The 25692-nt window shown below is 47.9% G+C and overlaps 1 protein-coding gene across 2 annotated transcripts; it reads right to left on the bottom strand.

Annotated features, from left to right (window-relative positions):
• Window positions 1-4076: 4076 nt before the first annotated feature.
• fhip1b (FHF complex subunit HOOK interacting protein 1B) lies at window positions 4077-25656 on the bottom strand. Of its 2 annotated transcripts, XM_060039535.1 has the most exons (13): window positions 25285-25656; window positions 22331-22470; window positions 18134-18857; window positions 16784-17194; window positions 15696-15926; window positions 12360-12605; window positions 11401-11568; window positions 11188-11267; window positions 10584-10753; window positions 8460-10085; window positions 7057-7235; window positions 5760-5922; window positions 4077-4571 (listed from the first exon to the last, which is right to left on the bottom strand). In XM_060039535.1, the coding sequence occupies exons 3-13, from the start codon at window positions 18260-18262 to the stop codon at window positions 4222-4224; spliced, it is 3753 nt and encodes a 1250-aa protein (XP_059895518.1). In that variant the 5' UTR covers window positions 18263-18857; window positions 22331-22470; window positions 25285-25656; the 3' UTR covers window positions 4077-4221. The 2 variants fall into 2 exon arrangements, with proteins under 2 accessions (XP_059895518.1, XP_059895519.1); XM_060039536.1 differs by lacking the exon at window positions 22331-22470.
• Window positions 25657-25692: the final 36 nt, after the last annotated feature.

Here is a 25692-nt window from a genome sequence, read left to right as displayed (position 1 = left end):
TTAAATATACATATATATATATACGCCTATAGTGCGATCAGTTAAGGAATATATTCCCTCATCACAAAACCAAACTTTAACGTCTGCAGGAAAAATTATTAGAATTTTTGAAGGGGAAATAATTTCTTAAAAAATTGGCAATCTTAGCTTCGCAAAGTGCTCAAGTCATCTTTTGTTCATCTCCTTGTTACACGCAAAAATAAATTTGCATATAAAGAATAGAGTTTTGGGTAAACAAGTTGAGCTATTCATAAAGTTATTATTAGAACTACGTTTTGAGGCAGCGTCTCTTTGCAACAGGCACACCGCTTCAACTTCAGAACAGGCATCAGACAATGAAGACTCAGGGACAGAGGCAGTATTGCTGGGTAAAACATTTATAAATTAATAAAAACATTCCCTTTTGAGTGTTTCTTTTACAGCATTTCGCCCACATTTTTATCAATGTCCATTTTCTAAAATGATTTTTTAAAATTATAGAAAAATATCGGACAACATTCATCATTTTGCCTGACTCTCATTCAGTCCCTCATTGGTTAATTCATAGACGTTCTCTTCCTATGCCGCCCACCCACCTTGAATTCTTAATTCTTCTTAAGACCCGTCGGTTTATACATTATTTACAGTGATCAGCCAGTCCATCTCCTCTTTCAGCTTCTGCCAAAGACACCAGGGCATGTTTTGCATAGATTCCAGGGGAGAAATCTGTTGGGGAATGAGGTGGGTGCATGGGAGAGTGGGAGAAAGGGCGGGGGTGTGCAGAGCTTATTTGTAAGCAGGCAACAGGGAAGTGTGTGTGTACGTACGTGTGCTCTCCAAACATAGAATATGGCACAACATGACGTTCAGAATGGGTACAGACCCAAAACAACTCTCTGGAGTGAATGTCCATGAATTGGAAATGCCAATTCTTCAGTACTTAGATGTACATGTCTTGGGTGACAAAAAAAAAAAAGAGCATAAAAACATAACCTTTGACAAGCAAACCCAGACAGGTGAACAAAAACCGAAAACAATGGATGAGCTATAGGGCTGGAGCAAGGTGTTCCATACATTACACCGATGCCTCGGAGGCGCCGCAGTGGCAAGGCTGGGTGGAGTGTCTGATGGACACGGTGGAGTGGCTCCTGGTGGAGGACGCACCATGAGAGGAGGCCGTGCCAGCGAGCGCTTCGACCTCACGGGCACAGAAATCAATCCATACCATAACTCTAATCCTCTTCACACAACATTGGCTTATCCCTCGCTGTGTTGAACAGTATGGCTCTTGTGCAAGGACTTGGAGTCTTGTATCAAGATGAAATCCTGCAGAATCGCTATTCTAAGAACAAACCCCCCCCCCCTCCCCCGGCACAGGCAGTCATATTACGAGTGTAAGCAATCACATGTCTATACATCAAGGTAAATCTTTGGGCCAATATAGTTTCTTTGTCCATGTGTGTTAGTATTGTATCTCTTATTAATGCCATTTGAACAATTATTTTGGCAATGTCAATCAATCAGAGGTGATAAGCACAAGAACATGATTCCCTTGACTTGGTAAGTCACATTAAAAAACGTTTTTTTTAAATCAATGGATACAAAACAGCGCTGCCCGATCATTGAGGCCTTGCATTAGTGTGTCAGACACTTTAACCAAATCGAAAGCAAGTTAAAAGTTAGCTTTTATCCAGGATTAACCTTGAACATTGTCATACAGATAAAATTGGAATAGGGCATGTTTAATACATGGTAAGAAAATCAAATCTACCGTGATGCCTTTCGTTACTACTGTTGATAAGGGTTTGGACTGAGACTTGCAGGCAAAATCATTGTTATTTGTCAACCACTTTTACCTGTTTGTAACACGAGTACAGACGGGGAGTTGTGTACTTCTATACTCTTTCAATGTTGGGGCCGTTGTAGTAAATTTTTTGATTTCTTATGGTAATTTTGCAGCATAGGTTTACAGCGTGGGATTTCTCTGAAGAAAATAACATTGGTTTCTAAAACAAATAGTCTCAAACATGTCTCCTTCAAAAGGTAACTTCTTTGGTGTGTTGGAACAAAAAATAAGGGCATAAAAGACAAGCCTAAAAATCTTGGAAACAATAAAAAAAAAAAATTGAAAAAATGCAGATTATCATCCAAACAACAACATTTATCAAACATTATGACTGGCAAATTTGACCCCAAAAAAAAGAAACGAAAGAGAAGAGAGGTTGAAAGAGCGAGAGAAAGAAAGAGATATAAAGGTTGAAAGACTTGTATGGACAGATGGATGGACGGAGGGCATAACTTCCCCTCCTCTCCTCCCCTCGGCCCCTGTGTGAAGCCTTTCAACAGACAAAGCCCACGGAGCTGGGGCAGAACTCTGCCACCATATAAACACCCTGGTATGATTTCTAGAATTGGTATTCCTTAGAAACGTCTGGAAAGAAATACTGAATGACAAACTTTTTTTTTGTTCCCGTTTTTAAATTGGTACTGGAACATACCTAAACCTTTTTTGACACGGTGGATGGTAGATGTCGAGAGATAACACATAAGAGATGGCACAGACAGATGAGTCAGTTAGTATTATGCGCAAATAAAAATATTTTCTTCGTTAGAAAATGCAGCGCTAATAAAAAAGGACTTTGACTTAGACTGGTGTAGCCACAAATGACATGTTTAACTTAAAACATTTTTTTTTTTTCGTTAAATAAAGTGATTATAGTGTCTTGGCAACAAATCGAACAAAGGTGAACGAAAAAAAAGGTAAAACTGTCTACTGCAACGCATGAAGTCTACTCTTAAAATAACTTGGTATCAGAACAGAACTGAAAAGCCATGACACTGATTATACTTGGTTATAGTGTTAACTTACTAGCAGCATGTTCAAATCCCAACGCGACAGTCAGACTGTCTAGTTGGGCCCTTTTTTGCAACCAAAAAACAAAAACATTTAACCAACAATACGCTTAATACTCCCTTTTCAATCCGCCACTGTTTGGAGACTTAATAAAACCACGTTTGAAAATGCCTCAGGAGAACCAGCTTAAATGAAAAGCAAAATCATTCAAGTCGGTAGTGTGAAATAAAAAACAACAGGTGCACCGCGCAATCACGGCCTCAAGAGATGGAGAATGGCATTTTAAATTGAAACGTGTGGATCCAAACACACACTCATGAAAAAAATAATACAAAAGACACTGCTCTCCCATTTCACTGATATGTTAATAACCCTACCCCATCCCCCCTTTGAAAAGTACAATGTATCCTAAACAAGATGATGAAGGCAGGCATTGAGATGGCGTCAAACAATATAAAAACTAGGAAACTGAGACTTAAAATTTCCAGTTCCAACCACACTCAATGAACCAAATCTGCACTGAGATTACATGATGCGTGTTGAAATGCTGAAAAATACCAATCATAAAACCCAAAGACTCAAAGCAATTTTATGCTCCCAGGTCATTGGTAAATTCATTTCATTATTTTTTTTTTCTTGCATCTTTCTCCGCTAAGAGTCCTTATCCATACTCTAACAAAGTATCACTGGCGTCTGACACAATATCAATTAACTTCAGTGGCTGCTTAAGCAGAGCTGAGATTTGTAAACCAATGGAAGTGAATTGAAAGTCACCATTGTCCATGTTTTTCTCTTCTAAATAAAGATGAACTATCGGTTGCCGTGTCGATGGTTTCCCACAAAAGCACACCCTACAGTCTTGAAATTGAGTGCAGACATGTACTGAGTAGTACGGCAGCGATCTCCTTTAACCGTGGCCCTCGTGTGGCCAAACACAACTATGGCATGTAGTGTATATACAAACTCCGAAATCTAGAGAATCTACAAATACTTTCTATATATAGTATACATACATAAATATTATATACATGATATGCACAGTAGCCGGAGTTGAACGGTGTCACACTCCACTTTACATAGATATCCTACACCGTCGTCTAAGAAAAATGTCACACATTTATTTTTACTAGATCTATTTGTCGACTAAGGCAGCCCCTCCCCCCCTCTTTTTGTTTCTATTCCTATGGCAACGTAGGGGTAACCTCCGCGTTCCAGCCAGACCTCGTGTGGTAGGAGAATGGCAGTGCACCTATGGCGAGCGACGGGCCCTAAAGCTGTGACCTCTGTGACCCTCGCCGGCCGCGAGCCTGCGGCCTCGGGTCGTACCAAATAGAAGGGCAAACGCAGGGGTGGTGGTGGTGGTGGTGGTGGTGCCTCCCCCGCCCCCTTCACTCCTCGGCGGCCTGGCTCTGGCCGAAGGGCACGGCGACGGCGTGCTCCTGGGCCAGGGCGGCCAGCTCCTTGAGGAACTCGCAGAACACCACGGCGCAGTAGACGGCATTCTTCACCCGCAGCGCCTCCGCCTGCCGCTCCAGGCTCGAGGCCCCGCCCCCGCCGCCGCCGCCGCCACCGCCGATGCTGGGCCCGCCTCCGGAGCCGCCGCGGAACAGGGCGCTGTGCAGTGACTGGCCGCCGTCGCGCACGTGCGCCAGGGCCAGCTGGGCGGCGTGGCGCGCCCGCGTGGGGCTGTTGGTGTGGCGCAGGATCAGGTCGCCCAGCGACGGCTTGCGGCTCTTCACTGCAGCGGGAAAGGAAGAGACAAACCCAGAAGGGGTCAGAACAAACGCCACGGCGAGTTGTTGCCTTTGGGGAGATTTTAACGACATGCAATTCAACGTGACAATTATCTGAGGAGAGTGACTCGTTTATGATTCCCTAGACGTTGGACGTCTGGACTTAAGTGGTCCACTCAAGGCAAGGCAATTTTATCTATATAGCCCTTTTCATACACGAGGTAGACTCATAAGTGCTTCCCATACAATCAAATGAAATAATAAAATAGATTAAGGTCGACAAAGGCAAGGTAAAAAATTGCATACAATCAAATTAATAAATAAAATAAAATAGCAAAGTTGAGAAATTCATTGTAGAAAGTTCAATGTATTTTAGATTTAGCAGAAAGCTACAGCAAACACAAAAGTCTTCAGTCTTGTTTTAAAGGAGTCAGAGTTAGGGTAAGCCTTAAATACTCAGGGTGTTTATTCCAGGTATTTGTTGCATAGTATTTAAATCAAAATCATAATCATCATCCACTCATGATAGGATGATTGGCCATGCCGCTGTTTTCCCTTGGAGACGAATGCAGAATCCGTGTTTAGCGCGGACCCTGATTTTCCACCTCGACGCTGCGCTCAGAGCTCCCCCAGTTACAACTGGGACCCGCTGAATGATGGCCTCTGGGATCCCGTCCAGTCAGATTACAGCTTTGTTAGCCAAATGATTTTCCTCATTTCTATACTTAAATACATGTTTATATGATTCGCCAGCCGCTTGGCTCGATGTGTTGACCGCTTTGGTCCATGGAATGCGATGAAACCGGCCAATGGGCTGCCTTCGTTTGAGAACCAGGGAGTGGTTGGGAGAGCTTCTGTTAGGGTCCGATCCAGGCCTCGAGTCACAATGAGCTAACTTTGGCAGTGTCCTGCGGTTGCTCTCACACTCATTAGTGGGTGCAGTATGGGCCCAGATGGTCCAACATCACCCCCTCCCCAACTCACCTGCATAGTTAATTTTTCTCTGCCACCATCAAAGGCTGACAAGCTTCAGGGCCAAGAAGGTTTATATTTACATGCTTGATTTATAATCTGTTTTTTTAAACATCCCTGTGTGTGTGTGTGTGTGTGTGTGTGTGTGTGTGTGTGTGTGTGTGTGTGTGTGTGTGTGTGTGTGTGTGTGTGTGTGTGTGTGTGTGTGTGTGCGCGCTCACCCAGTGAATCTGAGCGTCGCAGGGTGGGCACTGCCGTGGGCGACTCGGTCCAGTCCACCTTCCCCCGGGCGGCCAGGTACCGCTGGGCCTTCCTCAGCATGGCGGGGAAGTCCTCGTGGGACGCCGCAAACGCCTCGATCCGGTTCTTGACCGAACCAAGGACCTGCAGGAGTTATCTTTTTTATGGGTTTGAAAGCGAAGTCTGTTTTTTGCACCTCAACCCAAACTTTGAGGTGCAATTGTGTCCCTGTCTCGTCAATGGACTGCCTCGGGATGCAACGAGGTTGGAATATGGCAGCGATAAAGCTATTACCTGTCTGTTCTGGGCTCAAGGGGGCAGCCCAGAGAGAACAGTGCACCAAGGACAAGGTGTTCTTTAAGTGGGTCAGATTCCCAATAGCTTATAACACAACACTACTGAAAGAGGAGCAGCATGCACCTCTAAACCAATCACACTGATCTGCAAAGTGAAACAGAATATGAACTCGCGTGATGGAGATGGTTTCACAAAGCTACTGTGACATTCTTCTACTGTACATTCAACTCCGGACCACAGGTTTGGTGCAAAGCAGCAGATCACAATTAGTATCAAGTAGAAGAATGTCACAGTAGCTTTGTGAAACCATCTCGATCACGCGAGTTCATATTCCGTTTCTCTTTGCAGATCAGTCTGGTCTCGATACCAGTCAAATGTATTCCAAAAATGTAATTATGCTAGAAACAATAGGTGGTGGGGAGTGAGTTTAACTCCTGACTAACAAGCAGTGCCACAGTCTGCCAAACAAGAACACAAAACAACGAGGGCAACAAAGGAAAGTGCATCTATCTACGGAGCAATCAAACAGTTTCTTTTTCTCTTTTAAAGATGAATGCTTTACTCATGAAGATACAGGAAGGTATGGGAGAAAGAGAGAGCGAATGACCACGGGCAGGAATCGAACCCGGGTTTCGGCCGTAAGGACCGGGCCTTAATGGCTCGCGCCCTACCCGGTGAGCCACACTGTACAAAATATACCCTGAAATACACTGAATAAAGACGTTAAAAGATTAACTGAAATCTGCAACGAAGGCATTTCTCAGATTGAAAAAAACGCCTATTTTTTCAACTTTTAACCGGATTCGGAGAGGGCACGAGCCTCTCGCTGACTGGCTTGAGTTTACGACAAAGCCGAGTTGAGTTTAACTTGAGTTTACGACAAATAAGGCGACCGCCTTATTTAGCAAAGCAATGGCTGTTGTGCATAAATATCAGGGCGGTCTCAGGAGGCCGGAGAAGGGGGGCCGGGGGGGTTCATACCTGGAGGAGGGACTTGACGCTGGGCTGGAAGACCATGTTGGTGTTGAGCAGGAAGGAGCGGAGTAGTGGCTGCGGGTAGCAGGCCAACTGGGCCACGATGCCCGTCAGCAGGATGTTGACATACAGGGAGTTCTGGACCATGTTCTCCAGCTTGGCAAACAGGACCACCATGAACGGGCCTGGCAGACCGAAGCACAGTGTGGGCGAGATGACAGATTACGTTACAACAACAGGTGTGATGGCGGGCGTAAAACTAGCTTTTTTTTTTTGTTTACGCTGATGAACAGAGCCAACGTTGTAGGGCTGCAACGATTTCGGTTATTAATCGTAGAGTCCATCCGACAGAGAAATGTATTCGATCTAATTGTGATAATTGATTCATTGTTTAGGTTATTTATCCAGTACAAATACCCAAATATTTTTGCTTGATGCTTCTTTGATTCAAGTATTTGGTCAGGATCATTTCGTTAACTTGCATACTTACATTATATTGCCAAGGAAGCCATGTGCCCCCATAAGACATAATTTGTAGTCTGGGAATTTTTAAATGGCATTCGCACTATTCCAGACTTTTTTATCTTAAATGATGAATGGATTAACAGACTGAGAATAATTGTCAGTTGTAGCCATATCATATCATAGCTTGTTGTGTAGGTAGTTATCCTATACATTACAAATTCTGGGACTGAAATACAGTCTAATTAAAAGATAAAAGCAACAACGCTGGTCTCCTTCTTACACTTTCTCCATCTTGCAATTGGCAAACAGACAAATGTATTTTTGGAACAATGGAAGTAGATGTCCATTGTTGTCCAATAATAAGTATCAGATCCCAGAGGAGTCGTTTTAGTTTGGCCAGCAGAAGACACTCATTTCGGAAATGTTTCGTAAGCAATTGTGTTTAAGCCATCGTGGTATTTTCAAACAGTAATGACTAATGGTTGAATTGGTCTTGAGAATACTGTTCTTTAGGTGGGATACTGTAAGACTAGACAGACATTTAAACATCAAAGTTCAGGACAGATATTTAACTGCAGCAACAGTTTATTTAATTAGGTCTTCCCTTAAAGTGAAGATCCTAGAATATTTCTATTTAGTTGTCATAGCGACACCTTTGGGCTAAGCGACATTTTTCCCAGGGATACAAACTCTGTCACCACCAACCAGCAGATCTTAACATTCATAATACTACAAACCCGAGTTCTTTCATCAGTGGACCATAGGTTTAGTCCCCAGTCACATGCATCGATTAACATGAAAATCTTCCAGATGAACACTTTAATGGTAGATTAAAAATTGCACATTTTAGTGATAATGGATCTCCTACAAAACTACATTCCAGTACTGCCTCGCCAAGTTGAAAACTTCATAAGACAACATATCAGTGTTCACCAGATTCTCACCTGTGTAGGGCTGGCTGGCAGGCTGACCCAGAGGTCTGGCAGGGCTGCTCACCACAGAGCCAAGCACCCTGACCTCGCCTCCACTCCCCAGGGTGGTCTGATCCGTCTCCGGGGGTCCGGACAGCAGAGGGCCTCCCCCCTCCTCCTCCTCCTCGTCCTCGTCCTCCACCTCCTCCTCGTCCACCTCCTGCTGTTGCCTTGAGGCCGGAGGGCGTCTGTCGTCGTCGTCCGGCGCTGCGTCCCGGCTGCGCGCCCTCACCCGGGCCTCCAGCTCGCTGAGCTCCAGGTTGAAGGCCTCGATGCTGATGCCCTGGCCGTTGGAGTCCCCGGGCAGCAGCTGGTCCGCCGGCGCCTGCTGCAGCAGCTCCTCCATCAGGCTCTCCACCGACTGCGGCCTGGGGTCCTGGGGGGCCGGCTCGGGGAGGCGCGACGCGGCACCGGGTGGGTCGGCGTCCGCCGCCGCCGCCGCCGCCGCCGCCGATGATGGTGGGGTGCGGGAGCTCTGGGCCGGGCGGGGCTTGGGCCGTGGCGCCGCCGCCGCCGCCGCCGCTTCGTCCTCGCTCAGGTGGCCGTTGTCCTGACGGTGTCGGGGTGGGGGCGTGGCCGCCGGGCAGCGGGCGAGGAGGGAGGCGGAGCTGTTCTGGGTGGAGCCCTCGTCCGAATGCTGCTGCTGCTGCTGCTGCTGCTGCTGCTGCTGCTGCTGTAGAGGAGGCTCCCCAAAGTCCCGCTTGACCTTCTTGACCTCCATCCCCCTGTCCCGGCTGTCTGACGAGAAGCACCCTTCCTCCGCCGGCGCCGCGGTGCCATTGGACAGCGCCGCGGGGTGGGTCGACGACGACGATGTCGACGACGGTGGCGGGCGGCGAGGGGCCGAAGAGGAGGAGGCGGGGCGGGGGGTGGCGGCCTGAGAGTCACGGGGCGGGGCGGGCGGGGCGGGCGCCTCGGCGGGCAGGAAGAGCGGCGGCACGGCGCTGGCGAGCGGCTCCTCCCGCTGCAGGCTGCGCTTCTTGGAGCGCGGCGTGAGGCTGATGCAGTGGTTCTTGCCGATGGTCACGTCCCACTCGCCGCTGTCCCGCTCCGAGCTGCTCCACTCCGAGCGCGCCGCCGCCACGACCGCCGCCCTCTGCTGGCCGGGGGGGTCGCCGCCGCCGCCGCCGCCGCCGGCTCCGCCCCCCTGCTGGAACGAGAAGTGCTCGTGGGAGACGGCCATGGAGGGGTTGCAGGCCGTCAGCGGCGGCAGCAGCGGCGGGGGCGGGGCGGCGCCGGGCGCCGGGTTCTCGCCGTCGTAGGGCGCCGACCAGTCGCGGCAGGCCCAGGAGCAGAGCTCGATGCCCCGCCGGGCGTCGCGCAGGTAGTCCAGGTAGCCCGACTCCCAGTCCAGGCAGTCCACCGGCTGCTGCTGCTGCTGGTGCATGGGGCTGTCCGGGGTGTCGGGCGGCCCACCGCAGCCGCCGCCGCCGCCGCCGCCGCCCCGCGGAGACGAGGGCACCACCTCCGCGTTGGTCGGGGTCGGCGGGGCCCCTCCCGACACCCCCCCGCTGCTCTGCTGGCGGATGAAGAGCGCGAGGCGGGACGGGGTGCTGGGCAGCGGCTGGACGGGGGACCCCGCGCTGGGGCTGCTGAGCGCTGAGGAGAACACGGAGGAACGGACTCCATCATCGGGAAACCATGATCACAATTATTTTGGTCAATATTGAAACCACGATTATTCAAATGATTTTCTTTTTGTTTTCAAACACAATGCATGCATTCAGCATTTCTCTCAAAAAAACACTTTGTACCCGGGTACTTTGAAAATACCCCTAGGAAAAAATAAACCCAATTTTCAAACCGAAAATAATGTACAGATATCTACTTGTTCTGCAATTTCTAGGAAACAATCAATGAATAAAATAAATAAACCAAGTAAAAAATGTATTATGTTAGTTTGGAGATCGTTTGACCCAAAAATCAAAATGACATTCCGTTGAGTCCGTTGTTATAGTAACAGTAACAGAGGACAAGGAACCAAGAGGTATGAACTAGGGTATCTGATCTCAGGCAGCACTGAGAGCCACCCCCCGGATGTCTCTGTGCGTGTTCATTTCCTGAAACAGCATTTTCGGGCCTCTTCCACTGGCTTACCTTTCCCCCAGAACGCAACGTCGTCCTCCCGTTCACCAGGGGGCGCTGCGCTCAGCCGGCAGCATTCGGGGATGAGGGACAGGAACTTGTCCGCACACTTGCCGTACACGTCGGCCTCTCGGACGGCCCGGCGCTGACTCAGCATGACGTGGGTGCAGGGCAGTAGATACCTGGGGGGGGGGGATACAACAATGGGACACCTGGTATAACCTTCAGTCGGACATTGGTCTCTTTGAGGATCTGCTTCCAGTAGAGTATCGCTATTAGATTTTCAATACCGAGGTGCTTCCTCTTTTGGTACTTTACGTTGAGTGTTGCATCTTTATTTAAAGCCGTTGTCGGTAAGACTCGAGATGTGCAAAGAGAGAAGCAGAAAAAAAGCAGAAGAGAGCTCGGTTCTAAAAAACGAAACAACCAAATCAACTTCTTGCTTGTCGAGGCAACTGTCAATCACCTGTGATGGCAGTGACAAGGCAAGACGGATTCCCTGAACCGTTCAGGGAACAGATGACCTGATGGGTCAGCAATTCCTCAGAGTGGGAGCCCAGCCCTGCCACTAGTTTGTCTGCGGGGGTAACAGAATGCCAGGTGGGTCGGGGATTACCTGAGAACCAGCTGCAGCATGAGGTCTTCACAGTTGAGGGAGAGGAGGGTCCTGAAGAGGCTCAGGGACACCATGCAGAGCTGTGGGACACAACCACGTTACTATTGTTACCTTGCATGCAAATCGCATGGGCAACACCGTTGACGCCCGAGAAGACAGAACACACCCACACCCACCCACCCCCACCCAGGCCCTCGACACACTCCCACTCACCCTCGAATTGCTGCTGATGCGCGTGAGCAGGGTGTCCAAGATGGTGTCGTTGTCGTGGCGATGCATCAGGATGAAGCGCAGGAAGGTCTTCAGCAGGGCCTTCTCTGTGATGCTGCGCAGGAACAGCTCAAGGTAGGCCGTGCTGGCGATCATCTCATCCACAGACGACTGGACGCCGGGGAGGAGAACCCGGAACCAACGGGAGAAGTCAACGAAGGGCAGAGATGTATGTAAACCAATGCTATGTGCGTGGAAAGGAAACCAGTATAATCGGTTTAGTATGACGTGATCACATGGATGAAGGATGTGTGTCGGCCATCAGAATTTGATTTGCCATGGTGTGGGTCATTCGAGGACGCTTCGATTGTGTCTTCGATGCTATTTGCAGTTGGAATGTACTAGACACCTGGCAGACTTAATCTTAACAAGTAATCATTTTAAACAGGAAATTAGATGCAAATGACTTGTTGGCCTCAAGTTGGCCTTAAATGGCATCCTCGGTATGTTGCTTTTTGCAAGAATTGAATGACTCATGCTGCACATACTTTGGCATCATATGGGTGGCAGGCTCAACCTTTGCATGCAACACATTTTCACGTACAGCTCTAAGAAGGAAGCCTTAACCGTCGACCACTTCCTGCCCCAGGGCTTTCTCGAAGCACCCTAATGTTTAATAGAAAGTCGCCGCGATGCACCTTTGTTAAGGGGCGTGGCCTTCGTAGTCTCTGCTTTGCCTTAATAGGGCATAAACAGCAGGTCACGCACTCTGCGTGAGGAGGAGGAGGAGAAATATGTACAGTGCATGAGGTCAATGAATACGTCGTCGTGTGCATGCTCAGATGCGGTGACAACCAAACCAGGCTTAAGTGATGACCTGACCCCACCTCCCACTCGAAGGGTTGGGACAACCTCCAGAACCGCTAGTCCCGACCACCGCCCCCCCCCCACCCCCTCCTCACCTTGTGCAACGCGGGGCCCACCACAGGCACCAGGAAGCCGTTGTGCAGGTAGTCCAGCAGCTGGGAGCTGACCAGCGGGTGGGACACCTGTACCACCGCGTTGCAGAACTCCAGGGAGTTCATGAAGAGCACCAGGGACGACACGCCCATCCAGTCCTCGCGGCGCAGCGCGTGCCAGTCGTCGCCGCGCACCTCGATCTTCCTGGGGAGGGAGGAGTAGAGGGCGCTGAGGCCCGTGGCCAGCACCTGGGGGACGGATGGAAAACAAGGCCGGTCAATCGGGGCTGGGGGGGAGGTTATCCGGTCAACGGTTGGCGAGACGTGACGGTATAGTCCTCATGAGCTTTTTGGGGCCGGTCGTTGTTGGCGACTGCAGAGGGGCCGTAGTCTTGTACAACCATCCCTGTATGTACATAGTATGTAGATACTAGCTACTTTCAGACATTTGTGTAAGTCCTGATATTCTCCTGATATTCTCCTGATGGGCCGAATGTCTGAACAACGTATCCTGACATTTGCATTGAAATTCTCCTGAAAAAATTCTAATAGACATTCAGGTACATGGTGTTTTGATCGGGAACAGATCAAAACAAGGCCTTTGGCTTTTTCGGCCTAAGGGGAATACATCCCAGCATGTGTTAATGGTGGTAATGGTGGAAAATCTGTCTTTAACAGGCCGGGCATCATCAATGAGCTGAAGAGATGAGCTGAATAACACACCAAGGCACACCCCCCGAATACACTGACAGGAGTGCTCCGACCTGGGGGAACTGAAAGGGAGGAGGGCGTGATGGATCAAAGCATCCTCTTGATGAGAAGCAACACCTCACCCACTAGAACCCCCCCCCCCCACCCCTACCAACCGCATCACCACTCGACTCAGTATCCATCCCGGCAACACATTATGTAGAAAGGAGACAGATACCGCACACAGACACACACATAATAGATGGGTAGAAGGATACATCACAACTAATATTTTTCCAGTGGTAGTGAGAATGTGCTGTGCGCTGAGTGGACAGGACGGGACAGGACGGGGGGGAGGGGGGGTATGGAGGGAGGAGTAAATAGAGCGAGAAGGATGTTGCTAGCGAGAAGGGGAGCGATGGTCTCGCAATAGGAGGCAGCTGTGGCCCTCGTGTTTGGTGCTTTGGCACCTCCTCTGGTCCTTCTGCCCGTTAAGTAGGTCAGACCGACACTCATACATTATTCAGTGTACGTGAGGGTGTGTGTGTGTGTGTGTGTGTGTGTGTTTGTGTGCGAATGTGTTGCGAGGGCGCATTGGCAACGAGCGAACGAGGAGATATACAGTACAGGTAGAGGGGGCAGGGTGGGAAGAAAGAAATTTCAGGCAAAAATCATACGCGTGATACACAAAGCCATGGCAGGCGGCCAGTATCTTAGCCTTAGTCAGTTTGATATATACTATTGTTTCCTTGGTTGAAGTCGTGCAGCAGTCCAAAGAAGCCAGAGTATGTATTTTGGAGTAGGGCTAGCCTCGCGTTCGACAAACTACAGCACACATTGGTTTTGGTTGGTCCTTTGCAATCTTTACCCATGAACCACAACCTCCTCAGAATATGCACATCACAGAGGACCTCACATGGTTCAGAAGGTCGGCCTCTTCAGCCACCACTGCTGCACACTAGAAAATTCAGTCAATGTTCTTTAACAGTTTTCTATTGTATATTTAATGTTAGATATGTATTTAACTAATTATACAATATATTTTATTTACTTTGTAGTGTGACTGCGGCTACTTTTTTTTTTTTTTTTACACTTTGTGTGCATCTTTTAAATGAATTACCCAGTTTTGGATTGTGCATTTAACCGACTAAACGTCGGTTTAAATACACAATCCAAGCCTGGGTCAAGATGACATTTAAAGTTGTTTTAAAGATAAAATGAGAAAAGAGTTTTTGAAATGTTATTAGAAAATGTGAGCATAATATCTGCAAGCATAAAGTCGAACATTAAGTACATCTGAGAGGAGATTCGTATCTAGCTGGATGCACACACACACACACACACACACACACACACACACACACACACACACACACACACACACACACACACACACACACACACACACACACACACACACACACACACACACACACACACACACACACACTTCCCCTTTGTTCATTATCAGCTGCCATCAGTGCTGCATCAGCCTGTGTAAGCAAAATAAACATACACCACACTCGCATAAGAAAAGTCTCACGAAACCTGTTGTTGAAACCATGGCCTGATTAGATTAGCACTGCAAGTCATTACATTGCTGTTGGACATTTGCACAATTTGTCGTTTCGCTGAGTTCCAGTGATAAGACTAACTCATGAATCCCATCTGTAGTGGATTTCGATCCAAGTTGAACTTGGATGAAATTTAAAATGTGATGCCAACTGTCGCCCAGGGCCAGATCAAAGTTCCTAATGATGCCAAGTTGTCAATGAGGTAAACAAGGCCTCCATCGCCTATTGGTATTGTTAAGGCAACTCATTTTCAGTTATTTTCAACACAAGAGCTTTACTTACAATGTCAACACATTACAATTAACTTGTCTGCGGTTGTTGTCATTAAATCACATGAATATACCTATATATCTGAACTGCTAATGTTTATATTATTTTTGTCTGTATTTATTTTGTCTGTTCGTAAGTTAATACCCTCAAAAGGGACAAATCAAGAACTTGAACTATACCTACGCCACTCAAGAAAACAACAACTAACATGGAGAGAGACAAAGACAAAAAATGGGCAGGAAATGAATAAGTGGAGGGATCAAGCCTGAACTCCCCAGTTCAGGCTTTCCTGGCATCACGCAGGATTGTAACGAGTCGTCAACACCAAAGACCAAGGACACCATTACCGCTATGCTCACGTCGGATCCGGCAGTCCTACTAGGGATTAAGCTTTCGGAAGGGGATTTTAATACATGGATTTCTACAGTGGCCAGTCCACAAAGCTGTTGACTTGAAAGCTTTAGAGCGATTTTCCAAGAATGTGGGTGTTCCGATATGACGTTTTATAATGTTGTTTACTAGTGCGGTCTGAGTCCGAGTTTGCCGTTAGCGCTCACGGAATACACGCAAACATGAAGCGAAAGAACTTAAACCGGTCACCCAGATTCGAGCTGGTCTTCGGATGATTACAAGCCGTTGTGATGTCAGAAGAGGCCGATTTTCGAAACGGCTCGTAACGGCTAAACACACTCACACCTGGTGGTACAATATGTCACCTTTAAGTCAGATATGCGAGCGTACCGCTGAGGCAACACATCCGAACCCGCCCCAAAACCACCTCCCTTGCCCTCCCCCATCCACTGACCGGGCAGAAGTAGGAGTTCTCGGCGATGTAGCGCGCCACGCCCTGGTGGCTGGCCGAGGCCGCCATGACCAGCAGCAGGGCGTCACGCGCCTGCTGGCCCATGGCGCCGTCGCGGTGGATGAAGGGCACCAGCAGGGAGAAGATCAGCAGGTTGGCCGGGCCCTGCTGGATGGGCGCCGCCCGGAAGAGCATCTCCAGCACCACGGGCTGCCGGGCCATGGTCACACACACCTGGTTGGGGGGGGGGGGGACTTGGTTAGGGAAACGGCAGGGTTTAAACTCGCTAGTGTGCTAACCACGTAGGTTAACAGATTCTGCGACCCAGTTTCAATTTCCACCTCTGGTCCTCCTATTCTACTTTGCATTCCCTCCCTTCTTCAGCCCAATGTCATGTCTCTCTTCATTGTCCTGTCTCTCTTCACTGTACTGTCTGTCTCTCTTCACTGTCCTGTCTCTCTTTACTGTTCTGTCCCTCTTCACTGTCCTGTCTGTCCCTCTTCACTGTCCAGTCCCTCTGTACTGTTCTGTCTCTCTTCATTGTCCTGTCTCTCTTTACTGTCCTGTCTCTCTTCACTGTCCTGTCACTCTTCACTGTCCTGTCACTCTTCACTGTCCTGTCACTCTTCACTGTCCTGTCTCTCTTCACTGTCCTGTCACTCTTCACTGTCCTGTCACTCTTCACTGTCCTGTCTCTCTTCACTGTCCTGTCTCTCTTCACTGTCCTGTCTCTCTTCACTGTCCTGTCTCTCTTCACTGTCCTGTCTCTCTTCACTGTCCTGTCTCTCTTCACTGTCCTGTCTCTCTTCACTGTCCTGTCTATAATGGCACAGAAGCCCATACAAATATATGTTCAAAAAGGGTCGTGGGCAGCGTAGAGATTGTAGAGGGTCCTGAAGCTCTGTGCCCCTGACGGTTACAGGAGGACCTGATGTTACTTTATACGCAATGCATAAATAATAAAAATAAATATATTGCAATGTTTTGCATTCACTTTCATTTACTTTAAAGATTGGTATATTTTTAATGACTGCAGGCTACTGTCTGTACTGTCTGTGTGCGTGTGTGTCCGTCCCGTCAGGGTCCCCTACCTGATTGAGCAGGAGCACCAGGCTGTTCTCCAGGGCGGGCGGGCAGCCCAGCTGGGGGTCGGCGCAGGCCCCCAGCAGGCCCAGCAGCGGCTGCAGCACGGCCATGTGCTGCAGCAGCGGCTGCTGGGACTGGCCGATCAGCATCTCAAACAGCTTCAGCAGCGCCCCCTGGCTGTCGGGGTCCAGGCCGCGCCGCAGGTGCCACTGCACCAGCCGCTCCAGGATGCCCTCCGTGACCACCAGCTCCAGGATGGGGCCCGGGGCCGGGGGGCCCCCCGCCCCGCCGCTGTCCGGGCCGTCCCGGGGCCGCTCCTCGGCCAGCAGGCACAGCATTTGGTCGGTGTGGTTCCTCACCGCCGCCAGGTCGTCGCTGGACGACGAGGGCTCGCGCTGCTCCACCACCCAGGACACCTGAGGAAGAGAGGGAGGGGGGGGGGGGGGGGGGGCAGAGGAAGAGAGCGCCGTGAGAAACCGCCCGCATGCCTGGGGAAGCTAGGCGTTTCAGTTTAGTGAGTCATTCTTTTATTGGCTTCACAGAGGTGGAAGAAGAAGGCAGATCATCTGTTCCACGGCCTGCAAGGTTAAGCAGGATTGGTTGTGCAACTTAATACCATAAGCTACGCGGGGGGGGGGGGGGGGGGGGGGGAAATAAAAGAAGACTTGGAAAACGTTGGCAGGTTGGGTTGGTTGAGGGAATAATCTTTTGTGTAGCAGTATGCGGTGCCTCGTGTCAAATAATACTAAGGTGAGAGCACGGCCTACGACAGAGCCAGGCCGCCTTCGGTTGGATAGCCACGCGGTACGCAGACACACCTACTCGTAACATAATGCCATCTTCTAATGCACTCGCATCCGAGTGGAAAGTGCATCCCCTCCCACCTCCGTGTCTCTCTCCGACACACGAGAGTAGAAGTAATCGATAACACGGCTAACCATAACCCTGAAAGCATGCATCAGAGTAGCCCGCCGCTCGGGTCCAGTCCGGAGACTCTGAGCATTGATTTTACGACAGGCCGATAGCAGGGAATGTAGCCAGATACCATTAGGGCAGTTTGAATCAGCTACATGCTCTGCAGTTATGAGACCGGCCCGAGACCGGCCCGAAACGGCCCTTTAGGGGAAGCAGTATACTTTTCAATCATTACTGAACAAACCCTGCTTCATACGTGAAGTATAATGACCTTCAAATTCCTGTTTAATAGATGATCCGTCCATTTATTTGTGTTTTTTATTCATGATTTTGTCAAATCAAAGAACCGATGAAGGCGAATCCGAATCAATTCATTGCTTCGTCATCATAGCGTGCGTGTGCATGCGTGTGTGTGTGCGCGTGTGTGTGTCCATCTTCACCTGTCTCCAGTGGTTCTCAAACACCATGAGGCAGGTCTCGGGGTCGGCGGTGCAGGGGCCCGCGGGGGCCGCGCTCCGACCCGACCGACCGGTGGGCCCCCGGGGGTTCAGGCGGCTCAGCCAGCTCATGCTGGACGGAGCCTGCAGGGCTGGGGGTGGGGGGGACGGGGTGGGTTGGTGGAGGAATAGGTCGGGAGGCGTGTGAAGGCGCGTTGAAGGCCAAGTCCAAAACAGGGCGCTCACGTGTACGGAAGGGGCCCCCGAAAAGATAGAGGAACGGAGGGGGTCCAGAGAAGGATATAAGGAAGAAGGAGGGAAGAAAGGAGACAGGAGGAAAAGGGAGGGAGAGAGAGAGGTAGGGGAGGAAGGAAGGAGGGAGGGGGGGGGGGGGGGGGAGGAGGAGGACGGACCAGTTATCTATCAACCAGGAGAAGGTAAATACAGAGACCGGTAGAGAGAGGAGTAGGGGGAGGGGGAGGGATGGGGGGGAGAGGTTAAGGATGGACCGATTCTTCCTTGTTGTTGGGAGAGAGGCCGGTGAACGACTGGCAGCAGGGAGGTTTTGGCTTAGGAGGTCTAAAGGTCAGCTTGGGAGGTGGTTGTGGTCCACTCCCCAGCAGGGGGGGGGGGGGGGGGGGGGAGGTCAGCTCAACTCTGCAGATCCTGTCATCCAGTCTGAAGGCGACACCACTCCATAGAGGCGGCCGGACGGAGACACTCTACTCTGTGGGAGGGAAAGAGCAAAACGAAGGCTAATCATTAACAACTTAACATGAGTACGTGTCGTGTCACCTGCACTGAGGTGTCCTTGTCCACAACGCCAATGAACATGCAAATACACAGATTAGAGCGTGGGTTTCGGCTAGCCCTTATTTGGCTGGCAAATGTGTCTGATACGATTATATTATGATACGCGTCATGAAATTTGAATTCAAGCATTCAGAAAACCTTCCAAGGATGGACTAACCAACCCTTATCGGTCAAAACGTTGTCTTTTTTTTCCCCCTAACATTTCCACACCTTCTCTCTGGAGTCCAGAAATATGACAACAACAACGCCAGCATCAACCCTCCGTGACCATGACTATGACCAATAGCTTCCAATTTGTTTACACTGGCATGGTTTGACCGGCAATGTGTTGTTCACCTCAGAGCTCAAAAACCTTGACCAGGAAACCTTGTCCTGAAGGAGAAACAATGTCATATTCCATAACAGGCTGCTGGTACCGCTATGATAGCTTCCAAGAGATGCACAGTGCGTATCTATACTGTATACGGATGTGAAGAAGGGCAAAACAAGGGACTAAATATCAAAGCCCTTTGGCCTAAGCTGGGCCGCATAAGGTAAGCAATGGGGGCAGTGGTAGCTCAGGAGATAGAGCGGGTTGGTTGCAAGGTGGCTCCTCCTACACCTCACTGTTGAGGAGTGCAAGGCACCTAGCCCCAACTGGCCGTCGCCTTGCATGACGGACGCCGCCGTCAGAGTGTGAATGGGTGAATGAATGGGTGAATGTTAGGCAATACTGTAAAGCGTTTGGAGTGGAGTGGCCACTGGTGAAAAAGATGCGATTTACCAATGGAGAATGAAGGGTAGCACGAGCAAAGGGAGAAATGACCACTGTGACTGAAGAAAAATGTCAACCATCATTGCAATTAACATCAGATGCTGGATGCAAGATACCACGGGAAATGGACTTTAATTAATGTGTTGGTTTTGCATGGAAAGCTGGTGCAATATGCATTTCGAAATGTATGGGCAAATGTTTTCCTTCATAGCCATTGTGTATGGGGAATATCAACATAAGAAAACAATTACACCGACAGAAAATACAAAGTTGGCACATGATGCCACTATGGAAAAGTTGGTTCAATCTAAAGATATGAAATAAAAGAGACAACCAATGAACATATTAAAAATGTAGAAAATGGTACGCATAGGCCGTATTATAACTTGATATTCTCCCTTCTATCCCTCCTTTCTTCCTTCCTTCCTTCCTTCCCCAAACACACACATCATACGTATGCTGTGATAAACTGAGGAAACAATGCTCCACAAGACAACAGCACACCACTCAGCAGGGCAGGGCAACATTTGGTCTTGATCAAGAGCCACTGGGAATTGAGTATGCGTTGTACTGATTTTAGGCTGCATCTTTGGCACCCTGTGTGATTATTTCAACATAAAGGTACTGTGGCCAAAATAAACTAAAGATTGTTTTCAGAAGGATTTTAGATTTTTTTGAGGAAGACCGCTGAAGATAGTTTTTTTGGTCAAGGGCAGTTGTCGGTGCCACATACCAGCAAGTCTAGTGCCAGGACTGAGGCTGAAGCAACCATGAGCAATGTTTTCTAACCATAGCCCTGAAAGAGCCCTGGTACAGGACACTAGAGGAAGATGACAGAGAAGCACTCTAATTCCCCAGTACGCCCCACCCTGAACTTCCAGGAAACAACTAGCTAGGAGAAAGAGGGAGGGACGGATGGTCGGTTATTTTCCAGGAGTCATGTGGGGATCGCTTGGCCTCTCTGACATCAGTTCTGTGTCAATGGGCTGGGGCATTCTTTAAGAAAGCAAACAGCCGTCGGCCAAAACTGAGAACAGAAAATCATAATTGGAAAAATAAATTTAGAAATGAGCTTCACTTTACCCTTTTTTTGCCTCATTACGGAAAGAGAAAACAACGAACTCACTGCACTATGTCCTTGCTATTGCCCAGCTAACTTTCTAAGCTGACTGGAGTCAGGGCTTGAGGAAGAGGCAAACTAGCTCCGCCTTTCAAAGAGCACACTGTTTAACTGGAAAAGGTGCAAAGTCCACCTTCGTAAGACGCACAGAAGTTTTTCTCCCTGGGGCTACACCCATACCGACCGTAATGTAAATGTGTACCAACTAAAATAACGTCAGCCCCGCCTGAGCCAAATTAAACACACATTTCAGTTAAAACACATTTCAACATTTTATGTAGGCTAAATAAAATATATTTATTTACCTTTTTGAATAATTAAAATGCATGAAAGTATCAGCGTTTTCCCTGAAATATGCTGTGATCCTCTTGTCTTGCTCTATATATCCGACATGGTTAACATTGATCGGCTGTTATTGAGTTTCTTTTGATGGCTTAAGTGGACGTAACAAGATCGGCGCTACTGCAGATATGGTCAACCTGATTAAAGCTGCTTTTTAAATGACTCCCATTCATTGTGTCCATTCTTCTAATATCCAAAATGACAGTCGAGCAACACAATATCGTCCCTTGTAGTCTTGTTTATTTCTATCAATTAGAGTTCGCCTGGTGCGAGCCAGACAGCTTCTTGCGCAAGGCCTAACATTCGATGGCACGGTAACTGTAATCATTCTGCATGGCCACGCACAGACCTGTGCCTAACCCATTCCAGGGGAGTGAGGGCACACTGTGCTAGTCACCAGTTGGGACACAAGGCTGAGTGGTTCACAGTTAAGGCCAGGGACGAAACCTGTGGTGTGGATGCAGGTTAAGTTAGGTCACATATTTGTTTGTTTGTGACAGGCTAGGCTAGGATAGTCGAGTTGAGCCGAGAGTGGAATAAGAACTGCACAATTATTTGCACTAGATTATTTGATAAGATATTAGAATATGAATGTGTCTGGTTTATCACAACTCATATATTTGCCAGTGATCAGTGATCAAATTCTAACGATTTAATGGTCGTTGTCTTTGTCAGACAAGCTATGTAAAATCAAAGTGGATTAGTGTACACGAGGTCCGTACTTACTTGACCCGCCACACATAATTGGCATCAGAGCGCAGATCCCAGCTAACGAATGGACTGGAAATGACAAGCAGCGTTCAGAATGTTTGAGTCACGGAAACCAAAATGAAAAAGTCACGATGGGTCGACTATTATAGGCATGTAGCAGGTCAGTTGCAGACCACCTTGTGCCGAGATAACCACGGCGGCAGATACACCACGTTTGTTTTGTACCACAAAATGGGAGGACAAATCAGAAAATAGGGGCCCGATTAAGTGATGGAGCACAGGATTCTGAAAACTCCCCACAATATGCAGTGTACCGATACTCCTGGCTATACTTAGCCCAGCAACGGATCGGGAGTCAAGAAAGTAGGTTACCCTCATAGGATGCCTTCACAATTTACATGGAAACCGTGGCTTGTAGAGGGAAAAGAAACGGGGCTATGAATTAAACAAGCGACCGTACCTGAACTGTAGCTGGTCAGCAGCAGGGTGGACTATTTCTTCATGTTGGCCCTGATGGAGGGAAAGGGAGAGGCATGGCCTCAGTGGATCTTGGGATTTGAGGTAGCCTGGGACCGTTCAAACTAGGATCTGGACATGTACCTGCATGCAACAGATGTGGAAATTGACGCTGTGTAGAAGGGACGTGGTAGCACAACTTCTTTTACAGAGTTCATTCCAATGATCAGTTTATCTACTTTCTTATCCTTCCCCAAGTAGAGGATTGGTGCATATTAGTGGGGATTAAGGAGCATGTTCATTATTTCATTGCACAATTCTGAGTGGGGGCCTAAAAAAAATGTTTGTTTGGTTCCGGTTTCCGACCGACCCTGTCAATTTATGTGCGACCCAAATTATTTTATGAGCTTTATAAAAAAAAATAATAATAATAATAAAAAAAAATTTTTTGATGCAAACTATAATTACGTTTTGGTACAGCACCTCTTCATTCTGTACAAGGATGAGCGAATTTTCTCGTTTTTAAATGAAAACAACCTACCTATGATTCGCTGCCGCTGGAAAAAATAAAATAAAAAAATAAAATAAATTCCCTACCTACCCATGACCTCAACTGACAACCAACAGGAACCAAACTTTTTTTTTTTTTAGGCCAGATTAGAAAAACCAGCTCAAAGTGTTAGTAATGGGTTCTCCTGGCAGTGGGAGGACAATGATGGCCAGTTGCCTGGCTGATTTCATTCACACATTTGTTTGATTGCCTTTCGAAAAGAAAAAACCTGTGCACACAACTTTATTTTATAACCCTTGCATGTTTAGCAGTTTAAGTACTTGTGCCTTTGCCTGAGGAGGAATCTGTTTCGGGAGTGTAGTTAATTATTACCTTTAATAGACAACGTTCTTGCAAAGACAATGCAAGGGCTCTTATTTTATCTCTAATGCATTCTTCGGTCTCTAAAACAGGGTAAAGCAGGGTGCATCAATGGATCTCAAATGAGTGGGTATAGCTAGTAAATACTACAGATATGTGTTGTTTTCACTCAGGCAAAGATATTTTAGCAGTAATAAACCAAGAAAGCATGTGTAAACGACTGCAGACTGGAGTTTAACAGAGCATCCCTTGTACTGTGCTCAGCTTTCAGTTAGCCATGTAAAACCAAACAAACAAAAGCTCTGAAGGAGTGGGAAGCATTGTGCCTTGATTCGGATCTTGAGATGCACTTCTACTCTCTTTAGTCAAACATGTCCTCCACTCTAATGTATGAGGCTCTGGCAAATTGTTCAAGTAAGGCCAAGGTAGCAAGTTAATTGAAGCTAGTATAATCTGCATCCTTGACGGCAATCCAAGTGGTTTCCGCTAGGCTTTCTTGTGTGTTCAGCACTACATTTTAAACTCCATTATTTCCTATGGTTTGTAGGTTGCAGGAATGGTTTCGAGATGCACTGAGCAAATCCAAAGTGAGTGTGATGATTTGGCTTCAAAGCTCAATCTGGTTGAACTTTAGTGGTTGTTGGTCAGGGAAGGTTGAGGTCACAGAAGAGCTTCACACCCCAAGACCAAAACCCCTGCCGCTTACCCAGCCTGTTTACTTCATTAAGAGAACACCACAGAAGAACAGAAGCAGCCAGAAATCCAGTAACTGCCTATATGTTTTAATGGAGGGGCAAATTCCTATGATTATGCTTAGATTTAAACCCAGAATCCCCTTATAGATTGGAATGCTTCATTTAATGTAGAGAGAAAGTAGAGTTTCATCTCATTGGATGCCGTTGTAAAAAGTCACAAAACAGGATTGTTATGTATCTGACATAACCTTTGCTCCATAATGTGCCTTGGGAAAAAAAAAAAACTGGTAAATGATTTCCACCCTAGGGGAAAACTTCAGAACCATAAAATGCAGAACAGGTTCCAAGTTCACCTGCAGGTTCCAGCGCCGGCAGCTAACCTGCTTAACCAGGGTATCTTTATGTTTGCAAATAAGTTGGATGAGTGAACTGCAAGTTACATGTCCACACATGTCATTCATCAGATCTAGCATAACTCCATTAGGGGCCATCTGAGAAGCATATGCCCTTTCAATATAAACGGGGCCTTGTTATGACAAAAACATTGGCATGCTCTAGTTTGGCACAGCTCTACTTTCTTTCAGCTTCGGGAGAAGACCGTTATTCCATTCTCCAGTAAATAAAAGGAAAGCAGAGTGAAAGGACTACAAGCTAATGGAAATTCTCTTTGTAAGGCTTTGATAGTATGCCCTCAGAAAAACAAAGACAATATTGTGTCTTTACAGAAGTAGAACCAAGCCCGTTTAATGCATTTTCGAAAGTGATGCTATAGTGTATGCATGTAGGTACAGTATGTATGTAGGCATGCATATTGTTGTATGGATGTATGCATATATGGTGTGTATGTACGTATGCTGTGTATGTGTGTTTGTATATGTATGTTCTCAGTAATTTAGAATGAGTTGGTGTGAGTACACCAATTGTTACATTAAAAAAGATGATAGAAATTACAAATAATCAGCGGATTTCATTTAGAAAAACAACAACATATGAATGTGTAATACACAACAATCGTTTACGTTAATATACATGATGATGAAAGTCATCAATCCCCGCACTGCATGTACAGTTGAGATGCAACATTCAGATGCATGGCAGCACACATTGCCCCTTACACAGAGCTGTTACAGTAACCATCCAATCCACGATACAGATTTGATGGACGATTTGTTTTGTGATATTTCTTCCAAATTTTTCAACTGAAAGCCTTAACGTTACGTCAACTAAGCAACAACCCGTAGATGTCAACAGTGTGCCCGTTATTCAAACCAGCTCGGCGCTGCTAAAGCCCAAGCTACCAGAGGACTCCCTCACAGGTACAGCTGACCTGGGAACAGCTGCAGTACTTTTCTGCTGTAACGTTGACACAGATCACATGCAGGAGTGTCTTACCTTGAATGCCCACGGGTTCTCAAGTGTCGGGGGTCCTGTCCCGAAGAGGGGTGGAGGGTGTAAATTCCCAAAACCACGGCTTCTAGTTAGCTTCACGCTAATGCGGCTAGTAGCTGGCTGCTTGATAAATCCACCAGATCAGCCCAGCGGTCGGACGTTTAACGCGGAGATAAACGGTCGTAGGCAGGCTCGCTATCCGCAGCCGATGCGCTGACAGCAACGACGTAAACAACCACTTCTTCATGAGACATGCCACGCAGTCTTGGGCAAGAGATACACATCTCCTTCAGTGGTTTCCCAGTCACTCTCCCTTTTCCGCAGCCATCTTACTTGGATTCCGCTGTCACACAAACACCCACACGTAGGGGACGCTATGACGCGCTATGTGCACGGATGTGCGAGCCACGG

This window comes from Gadus macrocephalus, chromosome 20, assembly GCF_031168955.1.
Source record: "Gadus macrocephalus chromosome 20, ASM3116895v1".
Lineage (NCBI taxonomy): Eukaryota > Metazoa > Chordata > Actinopteri > Gadiformes > Gadidae > Gadus > Gadus macrocephalus.
The sequence above is the reverse complement of the archived record's forward strand: the minus strand, read 5'-3'. Positions and strand labels throughout refer to the sequence as shown.

Coding starts and splice junctions, on each gene's coding strand:
- fhip1b (XM_060039535.1), bottom strand. CDS start 18,262: ATGAGCTGGCTGAGCCGCCTGAACCCCCGGGGGCCCACCGGTCGGTCG. Junction 10,086..10,583: donor CGTTGCGTTCTGGGGGAAAG/GTAAGCCAGTGG, acceptor TGTTCTCCTCAG/CGCTCAGCAGCCCCAGCGCG. Junction 5,923..7,056: donor GCGTCAAGTCCCTCCTCCAG/GTATGAACCCCC, acceptor TAACTCCTGCAG/GTCCTTGGTTCGGTCAAGAA.